Source organism: Arachis ipaensis, chromosome B9 (genome assembly GCF_059453495.1).
Source record: "Arachis ipaensis isolate K30076 ecotype BB chromosome B9, ASM5945349v1, whole genome shotgun sequence".
NCBI lineage: Eukaryota > Viridiplantae > Streptophyta > Magnoliopsida > Fabales > Fabaceae > Arachis > Arachis ipaensis.
Genome location: NC_142444.1, coordinates 113,033,559 through 113,055,717, shown reverse-complemented (window position 1 = coordinate 113,055,717; position 22,159 = coordinate 113,033,559). Strand labels below are relative to the sequence as shown.

Genomic DNA, 22,159 nt, shown 5'->3' with positions numbered 1-22,159 from the left:
AAGTTTGGTAAAACAATAAAGAATTTTCAAGAAATCTCTTCTTGGGCATTCCATTGATTAGATTAGAAAACTTATTTTTGAACTTGCTTGAAGTATTCTTTATTATGGAACATAGAAAAGAGCTTGAACAAATACCAAGTGAGATTTGAGCTTTGATTGTGTGGTTGCACATTTTCAACTACAAATTTTATTCTTGTGTGTTATACTCCTTTATGATTGTGATCTTTAATTTGCTTTAATCTATATGTCCTATATTTGTTATTTTGAATGCATTTAGTAATGATTGAGGCCATTTTTTAATTTGAACCCACTTAACCCATATAGCCAAACCTTACATCTACCTTTGTAAACCACTTTTGAGCCTTTAATTCCCCTTGTTCTAATTTTAAGCACATCATTTGCCCTAAGCAAAAAACCATTAATGTCCATTAATTGTATCTTTGATTAGCTTGGGTTTGAGTGTGTGTGTGTGTGTGTTAATCAAGTGTGGGGAAATTTATGGGAATCATTGGTAGTTAGTTTTCTTTGGGTGTTCATTGAGAAAATTTGGAAAAATGGGTAATCACTCATGCATCTATCACTTAAAACATATGCATCTCTTTTTAATTCTCTTTGTTTAGATATATATATATATAAAAAGAGAATAAAATAAAAATAAAAATGAAAATAAAGGATGCATATGTGGTTGAATTGGAAAGAGAATGCATGAGTGAGTGTGAAAAAGAGGATAAATGGGTAGTAGGTTGTTTTGTTATGTATATAGGATGATATAAGATTAGGTGGGATACTTGAGCTAATCAAAGATCCAATCTATTAGCCCACTTAACCATATTAATCCTACCCTTATCCTAGCCCCATTACAACCCTCCAAAGACCTCATGATATTTGCATTCATTCATCAAATGTTAGTTGATTGTTAGATGACTTGCAAATCTTTAAAAACATGATTAAATGAGGATTGAGTGATTAAGCCCTAAACACTGAGCGATTAGAGTGTAAACACATCCGGTGAGGGATTCAATTGCTCAATTCTATGTTCCCATCCCTTATTTTGTGTCTTCTTGCAAGTTGTTGAAATTAATTTTGAAAATTTCAAATCAAATCTTTGGACATTGGTCATGTTGCTATGTTTTCTTACCGTGGCCCTAAGACTAATTTTGGATTGATTGAGATTCTTTTGTTTGTTTTGTGCCAAACTCAATAGGAACTATAGTATAGATATAAATAGTTAGCATTTTGCATAGTTGCATGCATGTAGTTAGTACATTAAATAAATTGCTTACCCTCCTTACCCTTCTCCTTTGATTGTGATTAGCATGAGGATATGCTAGTGTTTAAGTGTGGGGGAATTGATGAGTCCATATTTTCTGACATATTTTGGTTTGATTTGAACGGATTTCATCATATAAACCCACATTTATTCATCCAAATAGCATGCTTTTGTGTTCTCTCCCTTAATTGTGCCTAAATGTAAAAACATGCTATTTTGTGCTTATTTTAATCACTTTTATCCCACTTTTATGCCATTCGATGCCATGATATATTTATTGAGTATTTTAGGTCCTAGAGGCAAGTTTCGCAAGGCAAAAGTGGAAGAAAGCATGTACAAAGGGAGAAAGCATGAAGAAAACAAAAGAGAAGCACACATTGGAGTGTGCGTGCGCACAACCACCTGTGCGTACGCACAAAAGCCACAAAACCATATGTGCATACGCACGACAACCTGTGCGTACGCACAAGGAGAAAATCAGCATGTGTGCGGACGCACACACCTGTGCGTCCGCACACGTCCCAACGCGTGACTCATTTATTGCAAATCGCTGGGGGTAATTTTTGGGCCTCCAGGGCCAAATTTCGGGACTTTCTGAAGCTGATTGAGTGCTATATGAAGGAAGGCCTCACTCCATGTGAAGGGGAGAGAAATTAGGGCTAGTTTTGCATCATGTAGTTTATTTTCTAGAGAGAGAAGCTCTCCCCTCTCTCTAGAATTAGGGTTCTTTAGTTTAATTTCTTGTAATTTTTACTTTTAATTCTTGTTTCTATTTATTTTTCCTTGTCGTTTATTGTTATTGCTTCTTTACTCTTCTTCATTTCTCTTGTTATCTCCTTTATTTTGCCTTTTTATGTTATAAACACTCTTTGTTAATTTTACTTTTAATTAATGCAAATTTATATTTTATGTTCATTTATTGCTTTCTTTAGTTGTTGTTGTTATTTTCTTGCTTTTGTAGCTTTAGAATTTATTTTAATACATTTTAATATTATTTTATTTTCATGCACACCAAGTGTTTGATAAAATGTTTGGCTTAGTTTTTTTATAGCTTTTTCTCACTATTGGCTTGAAATTGTTGACTTTGGTGATCCTTGAGTCATTGATGTCCATTCTTGCTTAATACATTAGAGTAGTTAGTTGATTTGGTCTCCCTTGACTCTATGTGACCCCTTAGTGTTGACATAGGACTTAGGGATTGAAATCAACTATGCTTATTTGACTTATCTTCAATGTAAGGTTGACTAAGTAGGATTAACTCTTCATAATCATCATATGTTTGTGGTCAATAGCTAGGATAGGTAGCCTTAGTCCTTAATTACTTGCCATGAGGTTTCTTGCATTTGAAGTTTTATTGCTTTGACTTTTACTTGCCTTCATTCAATTTCTTGCATGTTAAGTTACTTTCTTGCCATTTCCTTTCCTTGCATTTAATTGCTTTTACTTTAATTGTTTTGATGTTTAATTTCTTGCATGTTTAATCTTCACGCTCTTGGTTGAGAAATTAGATGTTTGGGTGGAATTGAGTTGTAGATGTCCATTCACATTGTGTGAGAATAGTTAATTAGTTTGGCCTCTATTGACCTAGTCTTTCACTAAGTAATTAGTGAGTTGACTAGAACTTATGGATTGAGATCAATTACACCCTTTTGACTAATTCTCAAGGAGGATTGACTAGTTTGGATTGATTCCACACAATTGTCATGTTTGTGGTCCATAACTAGGATAGGAAACCTAGATTACCCAATTCTTGCCAAGAGTCCTTTAATTGCTTTTTTTACATTCCTTGCATGCTCATTTACTTTCTTGCTATTTACATTTCTTGCCAATTGCCATCATCCAACCCTCATTTCTCCCATAGCCAATAACATGACACTTAATTGCAACTCCTAGGGAAGAACGACCCGGGAGTTCCATACTCTCGGTTAATATATTTGGTTTGAATTGTGATATAATTTGATTGATGATCAATGGTTGGGTTTGAACTATACTTGCAACGTCAATCCTATTTTTAGTACAAAAATCCAAACCCATGCTTTTGGACATTGTCATATGTATTCTTTCAAAATGACATTTGCAAATTGGCTTCTTTAAACACTCTTACTGAAACTTGATATCTTTCTTTAAGTATCATGGTTAACTAATGAAAAATTTTGGTCAATAGTTCATTCAATACATCAACAAGCACAAGGATGTATATCTTAATTAAGTCAATTAAAATGCCACAAGCCACCGAACCAAAACTCATTCATGCACAGAACCAAAATCACAAAGGACACTGAACCAAAACTCATTCATGCACAGAACCAAAATCACAAAGGCCACCAAACCGAAAAACATTCATGTGGTTAATAAATGATGATCAACTTTCAATCAACAAGAATAGTATTCTTCCATGGAAAAGTACTGAAGATAGTAACAACCAATTTCAAAACTCTAGTTAAACTATCCACACCAGTAAGAATAGGCACGTATATCTTAAAGCCCTAATTACACTATCCACTGAATTCCAAGGCCTAATTATACTGTAAAAACCATTCACAATAGTTCGATGTACTAAACGAAGCAAATCAATCCAGTAAAACTAAAATGCAACTAGGAGAAACGCGACATTGCAAGATTTCAAATGAACAGTAGTTTTCTTATACCTTTGGTAGTCTTTGTTGCTGTTTTCGTTCGTTTCTGGTTGTTGCTTGCGAAATCTTCTTCAGATTCCTTTCCAATAATGGTTTCCACAGAGAATGTGATTGAAGTTTGAGTGATGTTGAGAGAGATTCGAAGAGAATGAGTCGTTTCGTGTATTGGTTTCGTGTTGAAGAAGATGTAACATTTTTTCATAATGAAGCGCGAATGAAAAAGGAGGGGTTTCTTTCATCTGGCGCGTGTGTTTCACTCACCATTTAATGCGCCTGATTCTATTTGGGCTTGGGCCAACTTGGTTATATAATTATATGGATGTGTAGCAGCTCTGTTATTTCTTTTATAATACAGTCCATATATATTTATATTTGTTTTTTATATAGCAATAATATTATATATATTTATATATTTCTTCTTTTAACTCTTTCTTAAAAATATTGATACATAATTAATGTAGATAACATATATACTGAATAAATATCTCTATTGAACTAATTATAATGATTAATACAAGATAATAACATAAGAATAAACTAATTATAGCAAGAATTTTCATTAAAATTATTGACTAATAATTTGAATATAATTAATATAGTTAAATTGATATAATCGATAAGATTGAGAGTATGTATATAGCAATTATATCAATTATAATAATAATTCATGTGACTTCATATGCAATAATTTGAATTATAATTGTCACCTAATTATACTTGAATATTATTTAATTTTAGATATTTTATAGGTAAAAGTTATTATCACGTGAATTATCATCATTATTCAATAATAATAATAATAATAATAATAATAATAATAATAATAATTAATATAATTGATATAATTGATAAGTTCTAATTCTCATTCACATGTAATAATTTTATCAGTATATATTCATAATTTTAATCAGTATATAATAATAATATTATATGAACATAATATTAATTAGTTAACAAATTGAATTTTAATTATGGAGTTTTATTTTTCATTCAAATTTTTAATCATTAATGATTTTATTTTTTATATTTACAGTAAATCTACTTAATATACTAAAATTAGATTTTTTCCCAACTAATGGAAGTGAGGTGTCGATTCTTCATGAATCCATTTTCTCGCCAAAATGAATGTAATATTTTCTCTTCTAAGTTTATTTTATAAAAATATCTTTATTATAATTATACTATAATTAGCATTTAAGTAATAATGCATAATTATACTAATTTAGGAAAATATCTTTATTATAGTTATATAAAATCAATATTTAATGCATTATTAAACTACTTATCAATTATCAATCGAAAAAATTTTTAATAATAATAATAATAATAATAATAATAATAATATGATAATTATATGATAATGGCACCAGTTATTAATAACTAATTTATATTTCTCTAAATAAATTTATTTTAGAAAAATATCTTTATTATAATTCTATTACAATATTATAATTAATATTTAATGAATAATGCATAATTATACTAATTTAAGAAAATGTCTTTATTATCTATCTATCTATTCTATCTATCTTTCTATTCTTCTATTCTATTATATAAAAATCGGGTTTTTGCACTTAATGTTGGACCTGATGTGGCATGCTCTTGAGGTGTTTACTGATTTATTTTATTTAATTCGTTAAAGCAAATCAATTATAGTTAATTAATTATATCAATTAATTAATTTGATTAGACATTTAAATCTCACCATTTATTATAATTTATATGAATTGATTAATTATAATTAATTATATCAATTAATTAATTTAGTTAATTATATTAATTATTTGATTTGATTGGAGAAAATATTAAATTATTTAATAAAGAATAAATATGATAACAAAATATATGAATTAATTTAATTAGTTTATTTTTTTAATACCATCTATTTATACAAGATTAAATATTTTTTACTCATTCGCTCTCTTTTCTCTCTCTCTCTTTCTCCCTCCCTCTCTCCGTCTCTCTCGTATTTAGAGTACAATTTTTATAATTTATTTATTTTTTGTTTCTTTTATCTTTATTTTTATATTTCATTTTTTTATATTTTTTTTAATTTTTTGTTTATTTTAATTGCTTATTATTAGACATATACCTTTTTTTTCTTTTAGCTTCTGATTAACAAAAAAAATGTGTCATCTTTACATTGCTTTTAAATAATCATACTATAATTTTGTTTTGTAATATTCTATTTTGTTATGTGTATTTCAATTCATACATATATATATATATATATATATATATATATATTGTTCATGTATGGGCGTTGCAACGGAGGCAGGTCGCGTTGCAATGTTGGCTGGGGGCGGTGCAACGGATGCTGGACGCGTTGCAACGTTGGCTGGGGGCGTTGCAACGTTGGCTGGAGGCGTTGCAACGGGAATGAGAAGTTGTAACAAGGTTTTCGTAGGTGAACCTGCGGAAGGATCATTGTCGATGCCGCACAAACCAGGATTGACGCGCGAACGAGTCCACAAATATTGATTTTTCTGTGTGTCTCTTTGTTGCTCTTTATTTTAGTTATATTCATTGATTTCTCTGTAGTGATGCTCTTTTTATTTGAAATATCATGACAATTTAGAGTGTATGTTGTGACCCATATGATATTCGTTAATTTGGTGTATCTTTTTAGATGGTTTATATATATTATAATGTATTTAAGGAGTTAATTTAAAATTATAATATGATATATAAATTTATAATATGATTTATAGTATGCCAAAATATTATTAGGATATTATTTTTTAATTTAATGTGTTTGATTCATTCAATTCTATTAATTACAACTAATCAGTTATGTAATTTGATTTTATTAAGATAAATATTTCATCATTTAATATTTTATTTGATTCATTACATTACATTAATCATAACTTCAAATATTTAATTTAATTAGAGTAAATATCAAATTATTTTAAATTTTATTTGATACATTAAACCAAATTAATTATAACTAATTTATTATTTAATTTGATCGAGATAAATATTAAATTATTTAATAAATAATATATAAAGCAATGAAATAAATGAACTCAATTAATTCAATTTATTATCTTATTATTTTGTATATTCTTTTTCTCCTTCTTTATTTTGTACTTCAAGTAAAATATTTTATAATTTTTTATTTTTTTATCTTAATTTTGTTAATATTTTTCTATGATTTTGTTTTATATTAATTTTTTATTTATTTTGATTAATAATTCTTAAGGGTATTATTATTTTATTTAAAGATAATTTAAATTTTTTATAATATTTTTATAAAAGTTGACTAATAGGTTCTTTTTTAAAATATTTTTTTTAAATTTGTTTAATAAGATCGTATTTTGTTTTTTCTCTTTCATCCTTTGTATTAATTAATTATATTAATCTTCTATTGCAATACATTTTTGATCTACTTCACACATTATTTTTTCTATTTTCTTTTACTTTTTTTAGTTGCTCTTTTTATTTTATTTTTAATTGTTTATTTTACTTTTACTTCTTATATATAGAGTTATTATTATAAAGTTCTTTTTGAATTTAAGTGGTTTTTTAGGTTATATTTTACCATTGATGCTTTTATTTTGTTTAGTGTATTCTTTTTAGTTTGTGTTTAATATAATAATCTGTAAATAACTATTCTATTATATAAAAATAAAATTTCTGCGCTTAATGATAAAACTGTCGTGGCATGTTTTCTGATAGTGTTTTTCGATTTATTTCTTTTAACTCATTAAATTCAATTTATTATAATAAATTAATTATATCAACTAATTGATTTGGTTAATCATTTAAATGTCATACAAGTTATTATGATTTCTATCAATCAATTAATTGTAATTCAAATTGAATGATTATTTTGTTATAAAATTATTATTTTCTAATCAATTTATGAGCAATACATATATTAATTATAATCGCAAATTAAGATATTCTACATTAAATGACTTATATAATGGTCATCTCATTTATTATCATAAATATTGAATTAAATAAGTCATTATTATTTTTTATTTAGAATTAAATGAGAATAAAACTAGAGATACTATTTTATTTGACCTTTAGGATTTAATGGGTGTCACCCTCAAATATAAATAGTAACTTCTGGATTTTGGTCTCCAACACATCAAAGCCACCTCCGTAACTCTTTTTCCATAAAAGGAATTGCGATTCAACTCTATCAGGGATACAGAAGGTTTTCGAAGAACAAGAGAATGGTCTGAATTTGCACGAATTCTAAATGTTCGAACTTACGATATTGTTTCAGTTGGTTGTTGTTACGAGAATGATTCTAATCTATACGTGTCTAAGGACTATAATAGATTAAATATTATAATTTTAAGTAGTTTATTTCTAATATTGGTATTTGATTAAATTAGTTTTAGAAAAATTTAAATTGTTGACTCAATTTATATATTATTACTACTATTCTTTTTGAATATATTAATTTTATATTTTTTAATATAAAATTTCTTTTTTTTTCTGATTTTTAAGTTTATTTTCTTTCTTGGATATATGTATCACTTTTTTTTCTCATTTTATATTTCAGATTAGTAATGTAAATTATTAAGAAAATGTATTTAAAAAAAGAAAAAAATATTAAAACATCACTATTAAAAAAAAAAAAGAAAGATACGTGAAAAAAAGAAAAACGAAAAATTAAAACATTACTATTAGAAAAAAAACTGTTAATATGCATATGAATGGGGTCGGGATTGAAGAATATATATGGATATAAAAAATAAAATATTATTGCATGATTGTAGAATAAAAAAATCATATATATAAAACGAAATAATTAATATATGTGATTTAAATATTTTTAATAATCGATAACATAAAGTTTAATAAAATATAATTTTTATATTTTTTTTTATTTATATATATGTATAGAATTATTTATGTATATAGATATATATTTAGAAAATTTACCGTAATTAATATATATATATATATATATATATATATATATATATATAATTATTTAACAAAATTAATATATAAGGTTATGAAAAATTCCATTCAAATTTGACAAAAACAAGATAATTTAAATGAAAATGGTTTTCATGGATAATAAGGTAAGTTGGTTATTTTTCATGATTCTTTCAAGTGATGCTAGGTCCATTTTATAAATATTTTTTATTCATATTTTAAATTTATTTGATAAGTAAACCCTTGCATGAATCAAAGACAGTGCGATTTTATAGATTTATAAGTGCTAATAGTCTTTATATTTAATTTTTTTTATAGTGTGATAATAGCCAATATATTTGTTGGTGGATTTAACTATTACTATATTATTTATGATCACATTCAGTATATATGTCTAATTTATTAAAGAAAATAAATTATTAAAACTGATTAATAACTATTTTAGAGTTAATCCAATTAATACTAGATTAAAAAAAATAATATATAACATGTTACTTTTTTATTAATCAAATTAGTATAATTTAAATTAATTTTAAAAGATAATTTAAAATTATAATTTCAATCTTATGACATGCATGTTACGGGTAATTATACTTATCTACTTAATATACTAAAACTGGGTTTTCTCCCAACTAATGAAGGTGAGGTGCCGATCTCTCGTGACTCCGTTTTCCCTCCAAAATGAATACACTTTTCTCTATTCTAAATTATTTTATACAAAATATCTTTATTATAATCATATTATAATTAATATTTAATGAATAATACATAATTATACTAATTTAGAAACATATCTTTATTATAATTATATCAAATCAATATTTAATGCATTATTAAACTACTTATCAATTATCAATCGAAAATATTTTTAATCATTTTAATAATAATAATAATAATAATAATAATAATAATAATAATAATAATAATAATATAATAATAATAATAATAATAATAATAATAATAATAATAATAATAATAATAATAATAATAATAATAATAATAATTATATGATAATGGCACCTGTTATTAATAACTAATTTATATTTCTCTAAATAAATTTATTTTAAAAAATATCTTTATTATGACTATATTACAATATTACAATTAATATTTAATGAATAATGCACAATTATATATTATATAAAAATCATATTTTTGCACTTAATAACAGAAATGATGCGACATATTCTTAAGGTGTTTCTTGATTTATTTCATTTAATTCGTTAAAGCAAATTAATTATAATTAATTAATTATATCAATTAATTAATTTGATTAGATATTCAAATTTTACCATTTATTATAATTAATTATATCAATTAATTAATTTAATTAATTATATTAATTATTTGATTTAATTGGAGTAAATATCGAATTATTTAATAAATAATAAATATGATAACAGAATATATAAATTAATTTAATTAGTTTATTTTTCTCAATACCCTCTATTTATACAAGATCAAATATTTTTTACTCATTCGCTTTCTTTTTTCCCTCTCTCTCTCCCTCCCTCCCTCCCTCCTCCTTTCTCTCTCGTGTTTAGGTACAATTTTTGTAATTTATTGAATTTTTGTTTCTTTTATCTTTATTTATATATTTTATTTTTTTATATTTTTTAAAATTTTTATTTATTTTAATTGCTTATTATTAGGTGCACATTTTTTTTTTAGCTTCTGATTAACAAAAAAATGTGTGATTTTTATGTTGTTTTTAAATAATTTTGCTATAATTTTGTTTTGTATATATGTGTGTGTATTGTCTTTTTTTTATGATTCACAATTAATATATACATTGTTTGTGTATGTGGTTTATATGTTAATATTTTTATTGATTCTCTTTATTTTATTTTATTTTTTTGTGTGTCTCTTTATTGCTCTTTATTTTAGTTATATATATTCATTGATTTTTCTTAATTGGTGCTCTTTTTATTTGAAATATCGTGACAATTTAGAGTGTATGTTGTGACCCATGTGATATTCGTTAATTTGGAGTATCTTTTTAGATGGTTTATGTTATTAAGTAATTTATTTCTAATATTAGTATTTGATTAAATTAGTTTTAGAAAAATTTAAATTGTTGACTCAATTCATATATTACGACTATTCTTTTTGAATATATTATTTTTATATTTTTTAATATAAGATTTCTTTTTTTTCTGATTTTTAAGTTTATTTTCTTTCTATTTTATATTTCATATTAGTAATGTAATTATTAAGAAAAATGTATTTAAAAGGAAAAGAAAAAAAATATTTAAACATCACTATTTTAAAAAAAGAAAGATACGTGAAAAAAGGAAAATGAAAAATTAAAACATCATTATTAGAAAAAAATTGTTAATATACGTATGAATGGAGTTGGAATTGAGAAATATATATAGATATAAAAAATAAAAAATTATTGCACGATTGTAGAATAAAAAATAATCATATATATAAAACGAAATAATTATAACAAAAAATAATTAATATATGTGATTTAGATGTTTTTAATAACCGGTAACATAGAATTTAACAAAATATAATTCACATATTTTTTTATTTATGTATATGTATAGAATTATTTATGTATATATCATCATATTAAGAAAAACTACCGTAATATATATATATATAGAATTATTTAACAAAATTAATATATAAAGTTATGTAAAGTTCTATCCAAATTTGACAAGAACAAGACGACACATAGAAATGGTTCTCATCAGTGATGGAATCAGAAAATTTTGATAGTGGAGGCAAAATTGATATAACATGATAATAATTTTTATAATAAAAATAATATGTATATATAAAAAATTAAATATTAAATTATTTATTAACCACTATATAGCTGTGTATAAATATATTTATTATTTAATTTATTTTTAATGTGTATTTTATATTTTAATATATATTTTATACAGATAATTATTTTTTATATACATATAGCATGATTATTGTTATGATTATATTTTGTTATTATAAAATATAATTAGCCTTCAAAATATCTAATATACAAATTAAAACACTAAAATAGTAATTTAAATAATAATATATAATTTAAAATTCTATTCTTTTAGGTTTTATATTTTTAAAAAATTAAGTAATTTTTTTCTTAATACTACCATAAAAAATTTTCTCTTTCCATATATATTACTAAAAAATTATTTAAAAATTTACTTCCCAAAACAATTAGAAGCCGACTTTTATTGATATTCATAGTTAAAAAAGTTCTTTCAATTAATATAGTTGTTACGCAAAAATTAAAGCTAATTTAAAAAGAAGATAAATAATATTCTATTGAGTTGATTTTTAAAAAAGAACACTAATTTCGTTTAAATCTGAGAATTGATCATTCTAACAAATATCTAATATAAAATTTTTAAATTGACGATTAAGTACCAAAGTTGAGTAAACAATTATTATGGGGTCAAATTTAAGAATCTAATGGGGCAAATAAATATTATTATCATATACTACTAAAAAAAAATTCTAAATTGTAGAGGGGGCGCTTGCCCCCACACCAATATACTTGGAACCGTCCTTGATTCTCATGGATAGTAAAGTAAGTTGATTATTTTTTATGATTCTTTCAAGTGATGTTAGGTCCATTTTATAAATATTTTTTGTTCATATATTTTAATATTTTTAATAACCGATAACATAGAGTTTAATAAAATATAATTCATATATTTTTTTATTTATGTATATGTATAGAATTATTTATGTATATGTATATATATTAAGAAAAACTACCGTAATATATATATATATATATATATTTAACAAAATTAATATATAAGGTTATGGAAAGTTTCATCCAAATTTGACAAGAACAAGATGACTTACATAGAAATAGTTCTCATGGATGATAAGGTAAGTTGATTATTTTCCATTATTCTTTCAGGTGATGCTAGGTCCAATTTATAAATATTTTTGGTTCGTATTTTAAGTTTATTTGATAAGTAAACCCTTGTACGCGAACAAAGACAGTGCGATTTTATAGATTTATAAGTGCTAATAGCTTTATATTTAATTTGTTTTATAGTATGATAATAACTAATACATTTATTATTGGATTTAATTATTACTATATTATTTATGATTACATTCAATATATATGTCTGATTTATTGAAAAAATAAATTATTAAAATTGACTAATAACTATTTTAGAGTTAATCTAATTAATACTAAATTAAAAAAAATAATATATAATATGTTACTTTTTTATTAATCAAATTATTATAATTTAAATTAATTTTTAAAAAAATAATTTAAAATTATAATTTCAATCTTATGAGATGTATGAATAATTATACTTGTTTGAATAAAAAATCCATTGACACACGAGTAATATTAATTGGATTAATATCGAGGATAAAGGAGGGAAATAAAGCGAGGGAGTGGAAGGAACCAAAAGAATGGTTGTTGGGAAACCATTGGCGGCAGGACGCCTATCCATTTCATGGAATCCGTGGAATCTGAATGTTAAGCCAATTCCACTTGCCACATTCAACTTCGCTCTTCGGTTGCAACCACCAACTTACCTCAATTTCCATGTTAGAGCATCTTGTTTTCCCGCTTCTTCCCCTCTTCCCCAGAACGATGATCTCCAAGCTCTCTTACAGGTTACTACTTTTAGATTTTCCATTGAAACAATTCATTTCTTCATTGTTATCGATGAATACCTAGGTCTTGTGTTGCAGATTCTTCCATCCGATTTGCATGACAATCTCCTCAATGAACCGGACAGGGCTCAACTCTTAGAGGTCACTACCTCACTTTTCAATTTACATTCCTATTTAATTTACCGTTTTCCGCTTTTTTAATTAGAAAATATTTCATTTTGGTTTAGGGTTTGCTTTTTTCCTTAATGCATATAATTTAATTATTCATGACATGGGCTATATGGCAGTAATTTGATGCTCTTTTTGGTGTTTCATAGGTTATATTGGATTTGGGTCGTTTGCCAGAGGCACGTTATCTTGGTAAAGAAGGAGGGCAATATATAAGGGAGTCTGAGGTGACCATGCATGCAATTCTAGTTACTCATGCTTATGCTTCCTATTTTTGGATTCAAAATCTCTTCATTTATTGTTATAAGTTTCTTTAAGAATATGCATTATTTTCAAGCTGAATATATGAAAAAAATTAATTGCTGAAGTTTTCTAATGTATTGAAAATTGAGTTTGCAAACAAGAAATTTGCCTTGGAGTGGTTATGTGATCTCTTGACAAATGTATAGCCAGGTAACTGTGAAAGAGCTGGAATATGCTCGACAAGCTGTTGGAGAGTTCGGCAGGGACAATAGAGCCGGCATCGAGGGTACATTGCACAGAATATCTGCAATACGAAGTAGGAAAGGTGGCATAGTTGGCTTGACATGCCGAGTTGGAAGGGCAGTCAGTGGCCAGATTAACATGGTTTATGACCTGCTTCAATACTGGAAGAGCATTTTATTTGTGGGAAGGTGTAGCAACACTACCCATATTGTGTACTAAGTGATTTCAATCGATGTTATGAGATAGGTGGAAATTGTTCATAATTGAAGTGCAAATGTGCTCCCTATGAAAGTGATTCATCATTTATTAGATAAGAAATTAATTTTGATATGATCTTCTTCATGTTTGCTTTATATATTATACTTGTACAACTGTGGTTGTGCTTCATCCAATTGCCATTTGGAGTTGAATTTAAACACTCGAAGGATTGGATTCTTTGTTTGTGGTTGTTTATTGGAAGATATGATAGAATCCCTTTACTCTAGGGATTTCTAATTTTTCATTGTGAAATCATCTATTAATGGTAAAAGTCATCTATCATGGTCTGATGACTTGCTCATCTCACAGCTTAGTAAAGTGTCTAAATTTCTTTGTAAATTTTGATAACCGATTCCCCTTTTTTCTTGTTCTTTCAGGCCTGGGGTTGGTAAGACTACTGTTATACGAGAGATTGCTCGTGTACTGTCAGATGAATTTCACAAGAGAGTGGTACATTGACTTTCTGTATCTTATGTCACTCTTTTCTCCTCAAAGTACACCTTTTGTGTGTCTATATATATTGTAGATCAGTTCGTGATAAAATGAATGCTTGCAAATGTCATAGGTAATTGTTGATACCAGCAATGAAATCGGAGGTGATGGCAATATTCCGCATGCTGCAATAGGGAGTGCACGAAGGATGCAGGTACCTGAGCCATCAATGCAACATAGAGTGATGCTTGAGGCAGTAGAAAATCATATGCCTCAGGTGATTATAGTTGATGAGATTGGCACAGAAGCCGAAGCTCATGCTTGCCGATCAATTGCTGAGAGAGGAATCATGCTTATCGGGACTGCTCATGGACAACAACTTGAGAATATCATGAAGAATCCAACACTCTCGGATCTGGTTAGTTTTGATCCTTACATTATAATATTATTGTGGCAATAACATTTAAGATTTTGTTGTCGCTCTCTTTCAAGAACTTGAGCACTCTAGCTTCATTACATGGCACTCTAGCTTTACTACCTGTACATTCTTGGATGTAAGCTTTAGCTGTACTAGCTGCTTTCTTGATCGGCAAATGGGTGTCAGTTATAAAATTTCAAGACAACTCTCTAACTTGTTCTGATTTAGTTTGGCTATTCATTCGTGATTTGATTTTAAAATTTGCTGCGAGTATTGTTCTGATGACCTGCAAGTTTTAAGTGGCAAAAACATGCAATTCATTAGAGTGTCTCATTCTCTCTTTTTTCACTTATTTCCTCATTTGTAATTGTTTCCCTCTATTAAAAGAGCCTGAGACTGCATTTGTTTTTTTATGCTGTAGTAGAAATTTCATAAGAAGCTCACAATTAAGCTAAAAAATTATAACACTCATTCAGTTGAATTGTGTGTATTATGCAACCCAGCAGAGTGTAACATCAACATTCACCTCCTCTTGTTTTGCCAGATTGGTGGAATAGGAGCTGTTACTCTGGGAGATGCAGAAGCTAGAGCAAGAAATTGTCAGAAGACAATTCTTGAAAGGAAAGCTCCTCCAACATTTGATTTCCTGATCGAGATGAGAGACAGATACTACTGGCTTACACATCAGGTATGCTAATTCATCATCATCATCATCATCATCATCATCATCATTATTATTATTATTATTTATTTTTTTTACTGTTGATCATGAGAAACTCCTGTCTCGGAGACAGCTAAATTCTGATTGTGACTTTGCAATCTTGAAACAAAAATAAATATTAATTGCTGGCACATTAATAACCTGATTAACAAAATAGATTGAGTCGTTCCCAGTGTACCTTTCACTGGTACAAGCCCCAGTTAATGGTTTGATACATGACTTGTTTACTTGGCATCCTAATAACAACTTGTTAAGTTATTTACCCTAGAAAACATATTAAAGACATACAAAAGTGTTGCTAATTTGATATGTTGCTTGTTCAAGTTTTGGTATGTTCATATGAGTTGAATTTAACTTGTTCATGCTTTCCATCTGCAGACAGACAAAAGTGTTGATATGTTGCTTAGAGGCAAAATTCCTCAAGTTGAGGTAATTCTTTAGTTTCGTGTGTGTGTGTGTGGTTTATTTGATCGGAACTCCTTATTTTGTGCATAGAAAATAAAATAATAATTAGGACAATTTTTTGCCAGGTATATGATTACTCTATACTATATTTCTGAACGATATATTCAAACGAGCTTCTACTTCAATTCAGAGTCATGGTGTCATCTTTTCTTTTTCTCTTCTCTTTTGCAGGTAAGAAAAAGAGATGAAAAATGCAAGGTTGTAATAGAAAAATCCAAACCATATGATAAATGTCAATTTTAATTTTCTTTGAGGGATTATTGTGTTGACATTTTCAAATATTGAAGGACAAATTTGGTAACCAACATCTTTAGAAGATTAAAGAGGTGGGTGATGTAAGAAGTATTATCATAATGACTAGAAGTTAGAAATAGTTTTGCATTTTTATCTGTTATCTATGTATTTAGGTTTATTTTTAGTGTGGCTATGTAGGCGTGACAATGAGTGGGGTAGGATAGGGTAGGATTTAAATCCCACCCTAACCTACCTGCAGGTTTAAATCCCTCAATTCGACTAACTCACATCCTAAACCTCTCAACCTGATCCCACCCTAACCTACCTGCAGGTTTAAATCCCTCAATTCGACTAACTCACATCCTAAACCTCTCAACCTGATCCTACCCGATCTAATCTGCCAAAAAAAGGAAACAAATTATTTCCACTCATACAATATTTGGTCCTTCCTTATTTCATAATATCAAATATTCGTGTATTATTAGCTAATTGAATTATTAGCTCGATGACACTAAGGCTGCGTTTGTTTACAGAAACAGGGATACAGAGACATAAAATCGTATTTGATAGAAGAGACATGGACAAGAATAATGTGTCTAGAGACACTGAATTAGTGTATTTTGTGTCCATCTTGACAAGAATGACACAGAAACACTAATAAGGGAAGGTTTAAATCTCTACTTGTTCACTCATGCATATGTATACTTTTATGAATTACATATTAATAACTAGATTTTAACCTGCCAGTTGTGTGGAACTAAACTGAATTAATTTTTATATATAAGAAAGTATTTAATAAAGAAACCTTAAAAATTAATATTAAATCTAAATAAAATTGTAAAGACATTATATATATTCTAGTGTTTGAAAGGGTTTATTATCTAATATATATGTTTAATAAATTTAAATACTATAGTGTAAGAATAAAGCTATTAGATGTAATGAAATAGGAATATAATATTTCAATAATTAAAAATAATATCTATGTTTTTATGAATTATGACATAATGTATTTTTAACATTATTATTATAACATCTAAATAATATTAAAAATATAAATTGTTGAAAACAAAATGATGTATAAATAACAAAGACAATATATAATTGATAAGCACAATTATATCAAAAATAAAAATAATAGTTATTAAAGGTATAGAATAATTTACATAGAAATAAAAAGTTTAAATATTAAAAAGTAAGATTAAACACTACATATAAAGAATAAAAAATAATATGATGACAGAAAATGATAAAATAATAATTTTACTAAAATGTTTACGTAGCAATATTAGAAGTCATCTAATATGTCAATAATTCCTTGTGTCATTATTTGATTTTATTTTTTATAGATAGATAGATAGATAGATAGATAGATAGATAGATTAATTTTTGTAAAACAAAATTTACTCTCCAAATAGGATATGAAATATTAGAATTCAGATTATTGATATGAATTAATATTTTTTATATTATACTTTTTTTTAGAAATAGATAATTTTGTGTGTGAAATTATGAGATTAATGCTAGATTGATTATATAAATACTATTCCTTATGGTAGTATAAATGTGTTTAAAATAGATGCTTTTTTCTATATTGTTGCATGAATAATATGGTAATTTTATATGAAACCTAAAAGCAGAGACGGATCTAAAAATTTTAATATGGAGTGCCGTATTTTAGACGAATTTTTTAATTATTTTTTTATTATATTTTTTCATTCTATAAAATAATTTAGACATAATATATAGTTATTGAGTTAGTTAATATATATATATATATATATATATATATATATATATATATATATATATATATATATTTTCACAATTTTATTTTTAGCATGAAAGCTATAAAAAATAAACATAACGATATCAGTAGTACATTATGAAATTACAAAATATTAATCATTTATAGTGTGTTTAGTTAAAACATTATAACATATCTTATTAACTAAAATTAATTCTTTTAAAAATTTTAAAAATTTATAAACAAATTATAAACTATTGATTAGGTGAAAGATACAGTACTCTTATAGAACATCTTTATAAAATTTTTTCTTTTAATAATATACATTTAAAAGAAAAATGAATATTTTTTTATAATAAAAGAACATTTATAGTACACAATGTAATTACTAAAATATAACTACGTAAGTCATTATTAATATTTTATATAATAATATAAATGTTACATATGTTAATATTAAAAAAAAATTTTTTTATTAATAAATATAGAGATGATTATAGAAAAACTAATTTAAAAAGTATAAAGATTTGAGTGTATGATATTGAATTGGTTAAGTAAAAAATATTATTAAGTTAAATAATTGAGATATAAATCCATCACATAATGAAAAATAATATATATATATATATATATATATATATATATATATATATATATATATATATATAACTACTAAATTATACAATATTTTTTATTTTTTTAAACACATATATCATATATAAGTATAATTTCTTAAAAATTTTGGAGAGATTCGTTTTTGCCTAAAAGCTTAGGAAAGTTTTCAAATATACCGGTACACTGGTGCTTTAATGATTTTTAATTGTTGATTTTAATTATATATTATATATATTTTTTATAATTAAAAACAACGGTTAAAAATTCCTAAAATACCGGTATATCAATACACTTGAAAGTTTTTCAAAAACTTATGTGTCATTCAATCACCATAACGCTACTTTGGATTCTCTTTTGAGTAAAGTGTTGTTTTTGTCCCCAACGTTTGGGGTAAATCCTAAAATTGTCCCTAACGTTTCATTCGTCCTATTTTTGTCTCCAACGTTCTAAAATTGATTCAACGTTACCCCACCATTAATTCCACTCATGGAACACTAACGGAGATCCCTACGTGGACGCGTGACGTTAGTAACCCCAAACGTGTGCATTGATTGGGGGTTCACTTCGCGCGTAATGTTTTCTTTTACCATACGAAACGCTTGCATAAGGGAAACGAAACACTTCACATTCCACCCACACCTCCTGAACCCTATCGATCATTTCTCCTCTATTCTTCGCGCTTGAGTACAAAGGAAGAAGACGGATTGAAGCGAGTTGGTGGTTTGGTGCTCCCTACACACGAGAGCTTTGCCCCGTCTTGGTGGTACTGAAAACTTTGAAACGGCACAGAGCGAAAAGGTATGTGCAATGTATGTTTGATTTTCGTTTGACTGTAATAGCTGATGCAAGTAAAGATGTTAATGCATAGGGTTTCTGCGATTGCAATGTTATTGCTTTTAGGGTTTGGGGTTTTTGATGTAAGTAGAATCTTTTGAACCTGTGTTTCTGCATATTGATTACCGTTGGTTTATGGTTTGTGTAATAGGAATAGTAGCGGAAGAGATGAGTCATTTTAGTGTGAAAATTTATCACCAGGGGATGTTTCGGTTTGAAGGAGGTATTGTTAGGTATTTGGGTGGGGAGACGTCCATTGTAGACTACTGTGATGAGGATGAATGGAGTTTGATTGAGGTGTATGAAATAGTGAGTAGACAGGGGTATTTGAAGAAGGATATTGCTGCGATGTGGTATAAAGCTGTGAATGCTGGGTTAGAGGAAGGATTGACCATGCTTAAAACTGATAAAGATGCAATGGATATGGCAAGAATTGGGGGTAAAGGATGACATGGTTGAGGTTTATGTTGTGCACAAGACAAGTGAGGTGGGAGAAGTTGTGCAACCTGGGAAAATTACTGCTCCTGCTGAAGAAGGTGATCAAGCTGGGCCTAGTCTAATTGTTGTGTATGATGGCCCTGGTGTTGGGTCAAAGGCAGCTACTGATGGGCCAACTGATGGGCCTACTGATGGGCCTACTGATTGACCTACTGAAGTGGAAGAGGTTGGGTCTATGAGTGAGGGATCATGTGAGGTTGTTAAGAGTGATGATGCTATTGAAGAAGAGGAGGAGGGGAGTGAGACATCTGAAGATGATGACTATGAACCCAGGGGGAGTGAAAGCTCATGGACTTCTGATTCGATTGCTGAGAATGCATCAACTCACAGCTTTGGTAGTCTTGATTTTGATGACAGTGATGATGAGAGGGAGGGAGTTGAAGGCTTAGTAGATGTGAACATCACAGAAGAGGGAGAAAAACAGTCTACACCCAATCAGTCTCATGGTCAATCATCACAACCAGCTGCACGAAATCTTGCTAAGGAAAAAATTGTAGGGGAATTTGGTGATGAGGATACAGGTTATAACAGTGAGGAGTTCCTAGATACTCCATTTAGTGATGATGAGGATGACACGGGAAAGAGGTATCCCATACACAGGCCGTTGAAGAACATGAGTGAATACACTTGGGAGGTGGAAACTTTGTATGTGTCAAGGGAGGAGTTCAAAGACTGTGCCACTGCATATACTGTCAGTAGTGGCAGTGGTTTGAGATTCACAAAGGTGGATCTGAAGAGGGTTAAAGTGGAATGTGTGGAGGGATGTGAGTGGTACGCATATTTTGGAAAGATGAAGCATGAGCGAAGTTGGCAGTTGAAGAGTTGCAACAACAAGCACAATTGCTCTAGGGAATTGAAGATTGGAATCATGCATGCAAAGTGGCTGAGTAAGGTTTTCTTGAACAAAATTGCTGAGAACCCGAAAATTAAGTTAACCACATTAATGAGGAAAGCATACACAAAGTGGAATGTGGAGTTGACCAAATCTAAGGCCTCCAGGATCAGACAGTTTGCTCTGGATGAGTTGCAGGGGACATATGTGGAACAGTACAGAAGATTGTATGACTACTGTCATGAGATACTGAGGACCATCCCTGGGTCATCAGTGCATCTGAAAGTTCAGAGGCCTCCTGAGTTTGCTTCTGAAAGACCAATGTCAGGGGTAGATTTAAGACCCAGGTTTGAGAGGATCTATGTGATGTTGGATGCTTGTAGGAGGAGTTTTATGGCTTGTAGGCCAATGATTGGGTTGGACGGGTGTTTTCTGAAAACACCTTGTGGAGGTTGGCTCCTGACTGCAATGGGTTGGGACCCAAACGATCAAATCCTGCCAATAGCATATGCAGTTGTGGAAGCTGAAACCAAGGACTCATGGACATGGTTTCTCCAGCACCTATGTGATGACCTGGGAGTTGACAAAATCAGGACCTACACCTTCATGGCTGACCAATAGAAAGTATATGTGTTTTATTTTGTTTGATACTTAATTACAAGTGTTCTAGTTTCCATGTAACAATCTATGCTCATTCTTTTTATATATTCAAAACAGGGATTGGTGCCAACTTTTGAGGAGCTTCTGCCTGAGATTGACCATAGATTTTGTGTCAGACATCTGTATGCAAATTTCAAGAAGAGATATCCAGGAATCCAGTTGAAGCTAATGATGTGGAATGCTGCCAAGGCAACTTATCTTCAAGAATGGGAAAGGAGGATGAGTGAGATACAGAAGGTGGATCAGGGAGCATACAACTATCTTATGGAGATTCCAAAGAAGCGCAAAGTCACTCCAAACCCAACTGTAACAATATGTCATGATGTGTTTATTCTTTTTCTTATTTGTGTCTTTGGTTGTTTAGGTCAT

The 22,159-nt window shown here is 27.9% G+C and overlaps 2 protein-coding genes across 3 annotated transcripts; both read left to right on the top strand.

Annotated features, from left to right (window-relative positions):
• Positions 1 to 13,173: 13,173 nt before the first annotated feature.
• On the top strand, positions 13,174 to 16,751 carry LOC107619354 (P-loop containing nucleoside triphosphate hydrolases superfamily protein). 2 transcript variants are annotated; one of them, XM_021111353.2, is made up of 9 exons: positions 13,174 to 13,422; positions 13,501 to 13,563; positions 13,740 to 13,817; positions 14,044 to 14,264; positions 14,712 to 14,784; positions 14,900 to 15,184; positions 15,729 to 15,872; positions 16,284 to 16,334; positions 16,436 to 16,751. In XM_021111353.2, exons 1-9 carry the CDS (start codon positions 13,216 to 13,218, stop codon positions 16,463 to 16,465), a joined length of 1,152 nt encoding a protein of 383 aa, XP_020967012.1. In that variant the 5' UTR covers positions 13,174 to 13,215; the 3' UTR covers positions 16,466 to 16,751. The 2 variants fall into 2 exon arrangements, with proteins under 2 accessions (XP_020967012.1, XP_016177105.1); XM_016321619.3 differs by having other exon boundaries at positions 13,182 to 13,422; positions 16,542 to 16,751.
• Positions 16,752 to 19,355: 2,604 nt separating this feature from the next.
• Positions 19,356 to 21,907, top strand: LOC148545948 (uncharacterized). The gene has a single exon (XM_088500305.1). It carries the CDS (start codon positions 20,474 to 20,476, stop codon positions 21,749 to 21,751), a length of 1,278 nt encoding a protein of 425 aa, XP_088356431.1. The 5' UTR covers positions 19,356 to 20,473; the 3' UTR covers positions 21,752 to 21,907.
• Positions 21,908 to 22,159: the final 252 nt, after the last annotated feature.

Bases quoted from the DNA above. Each gene is read 5' to 3' on its own strand.
- LOC107619354 (XM_016321619.3), top strand. From the start codon at position 13,216: ATGGTTGTTGGGAAACCATTGGCGGCAGGACGCCTATCCATTTCATGG. The intron at 14,265-14,711 runs GTGTAGCAACAC...TTGTTCTTTCAG, and splicing joins AGCATTTTATTTGTGGGAAG to GCCTGGGGTTGGTAAGACTA. The intron at 15,873-16,283 runs GTATGCTAATTC...TTCCATCTGCAG, and splicing joins ACTACTGGCTTACACATCAG to ACAGACAAAAGTGTTGATAT.
- LOC148545948 (XM_088500305.1), top strand. From the start codon at position 20,474: ATGAGTGAGGGATCATGTGAGGTTGTTAAGAGTGATGATGCTATTGAA.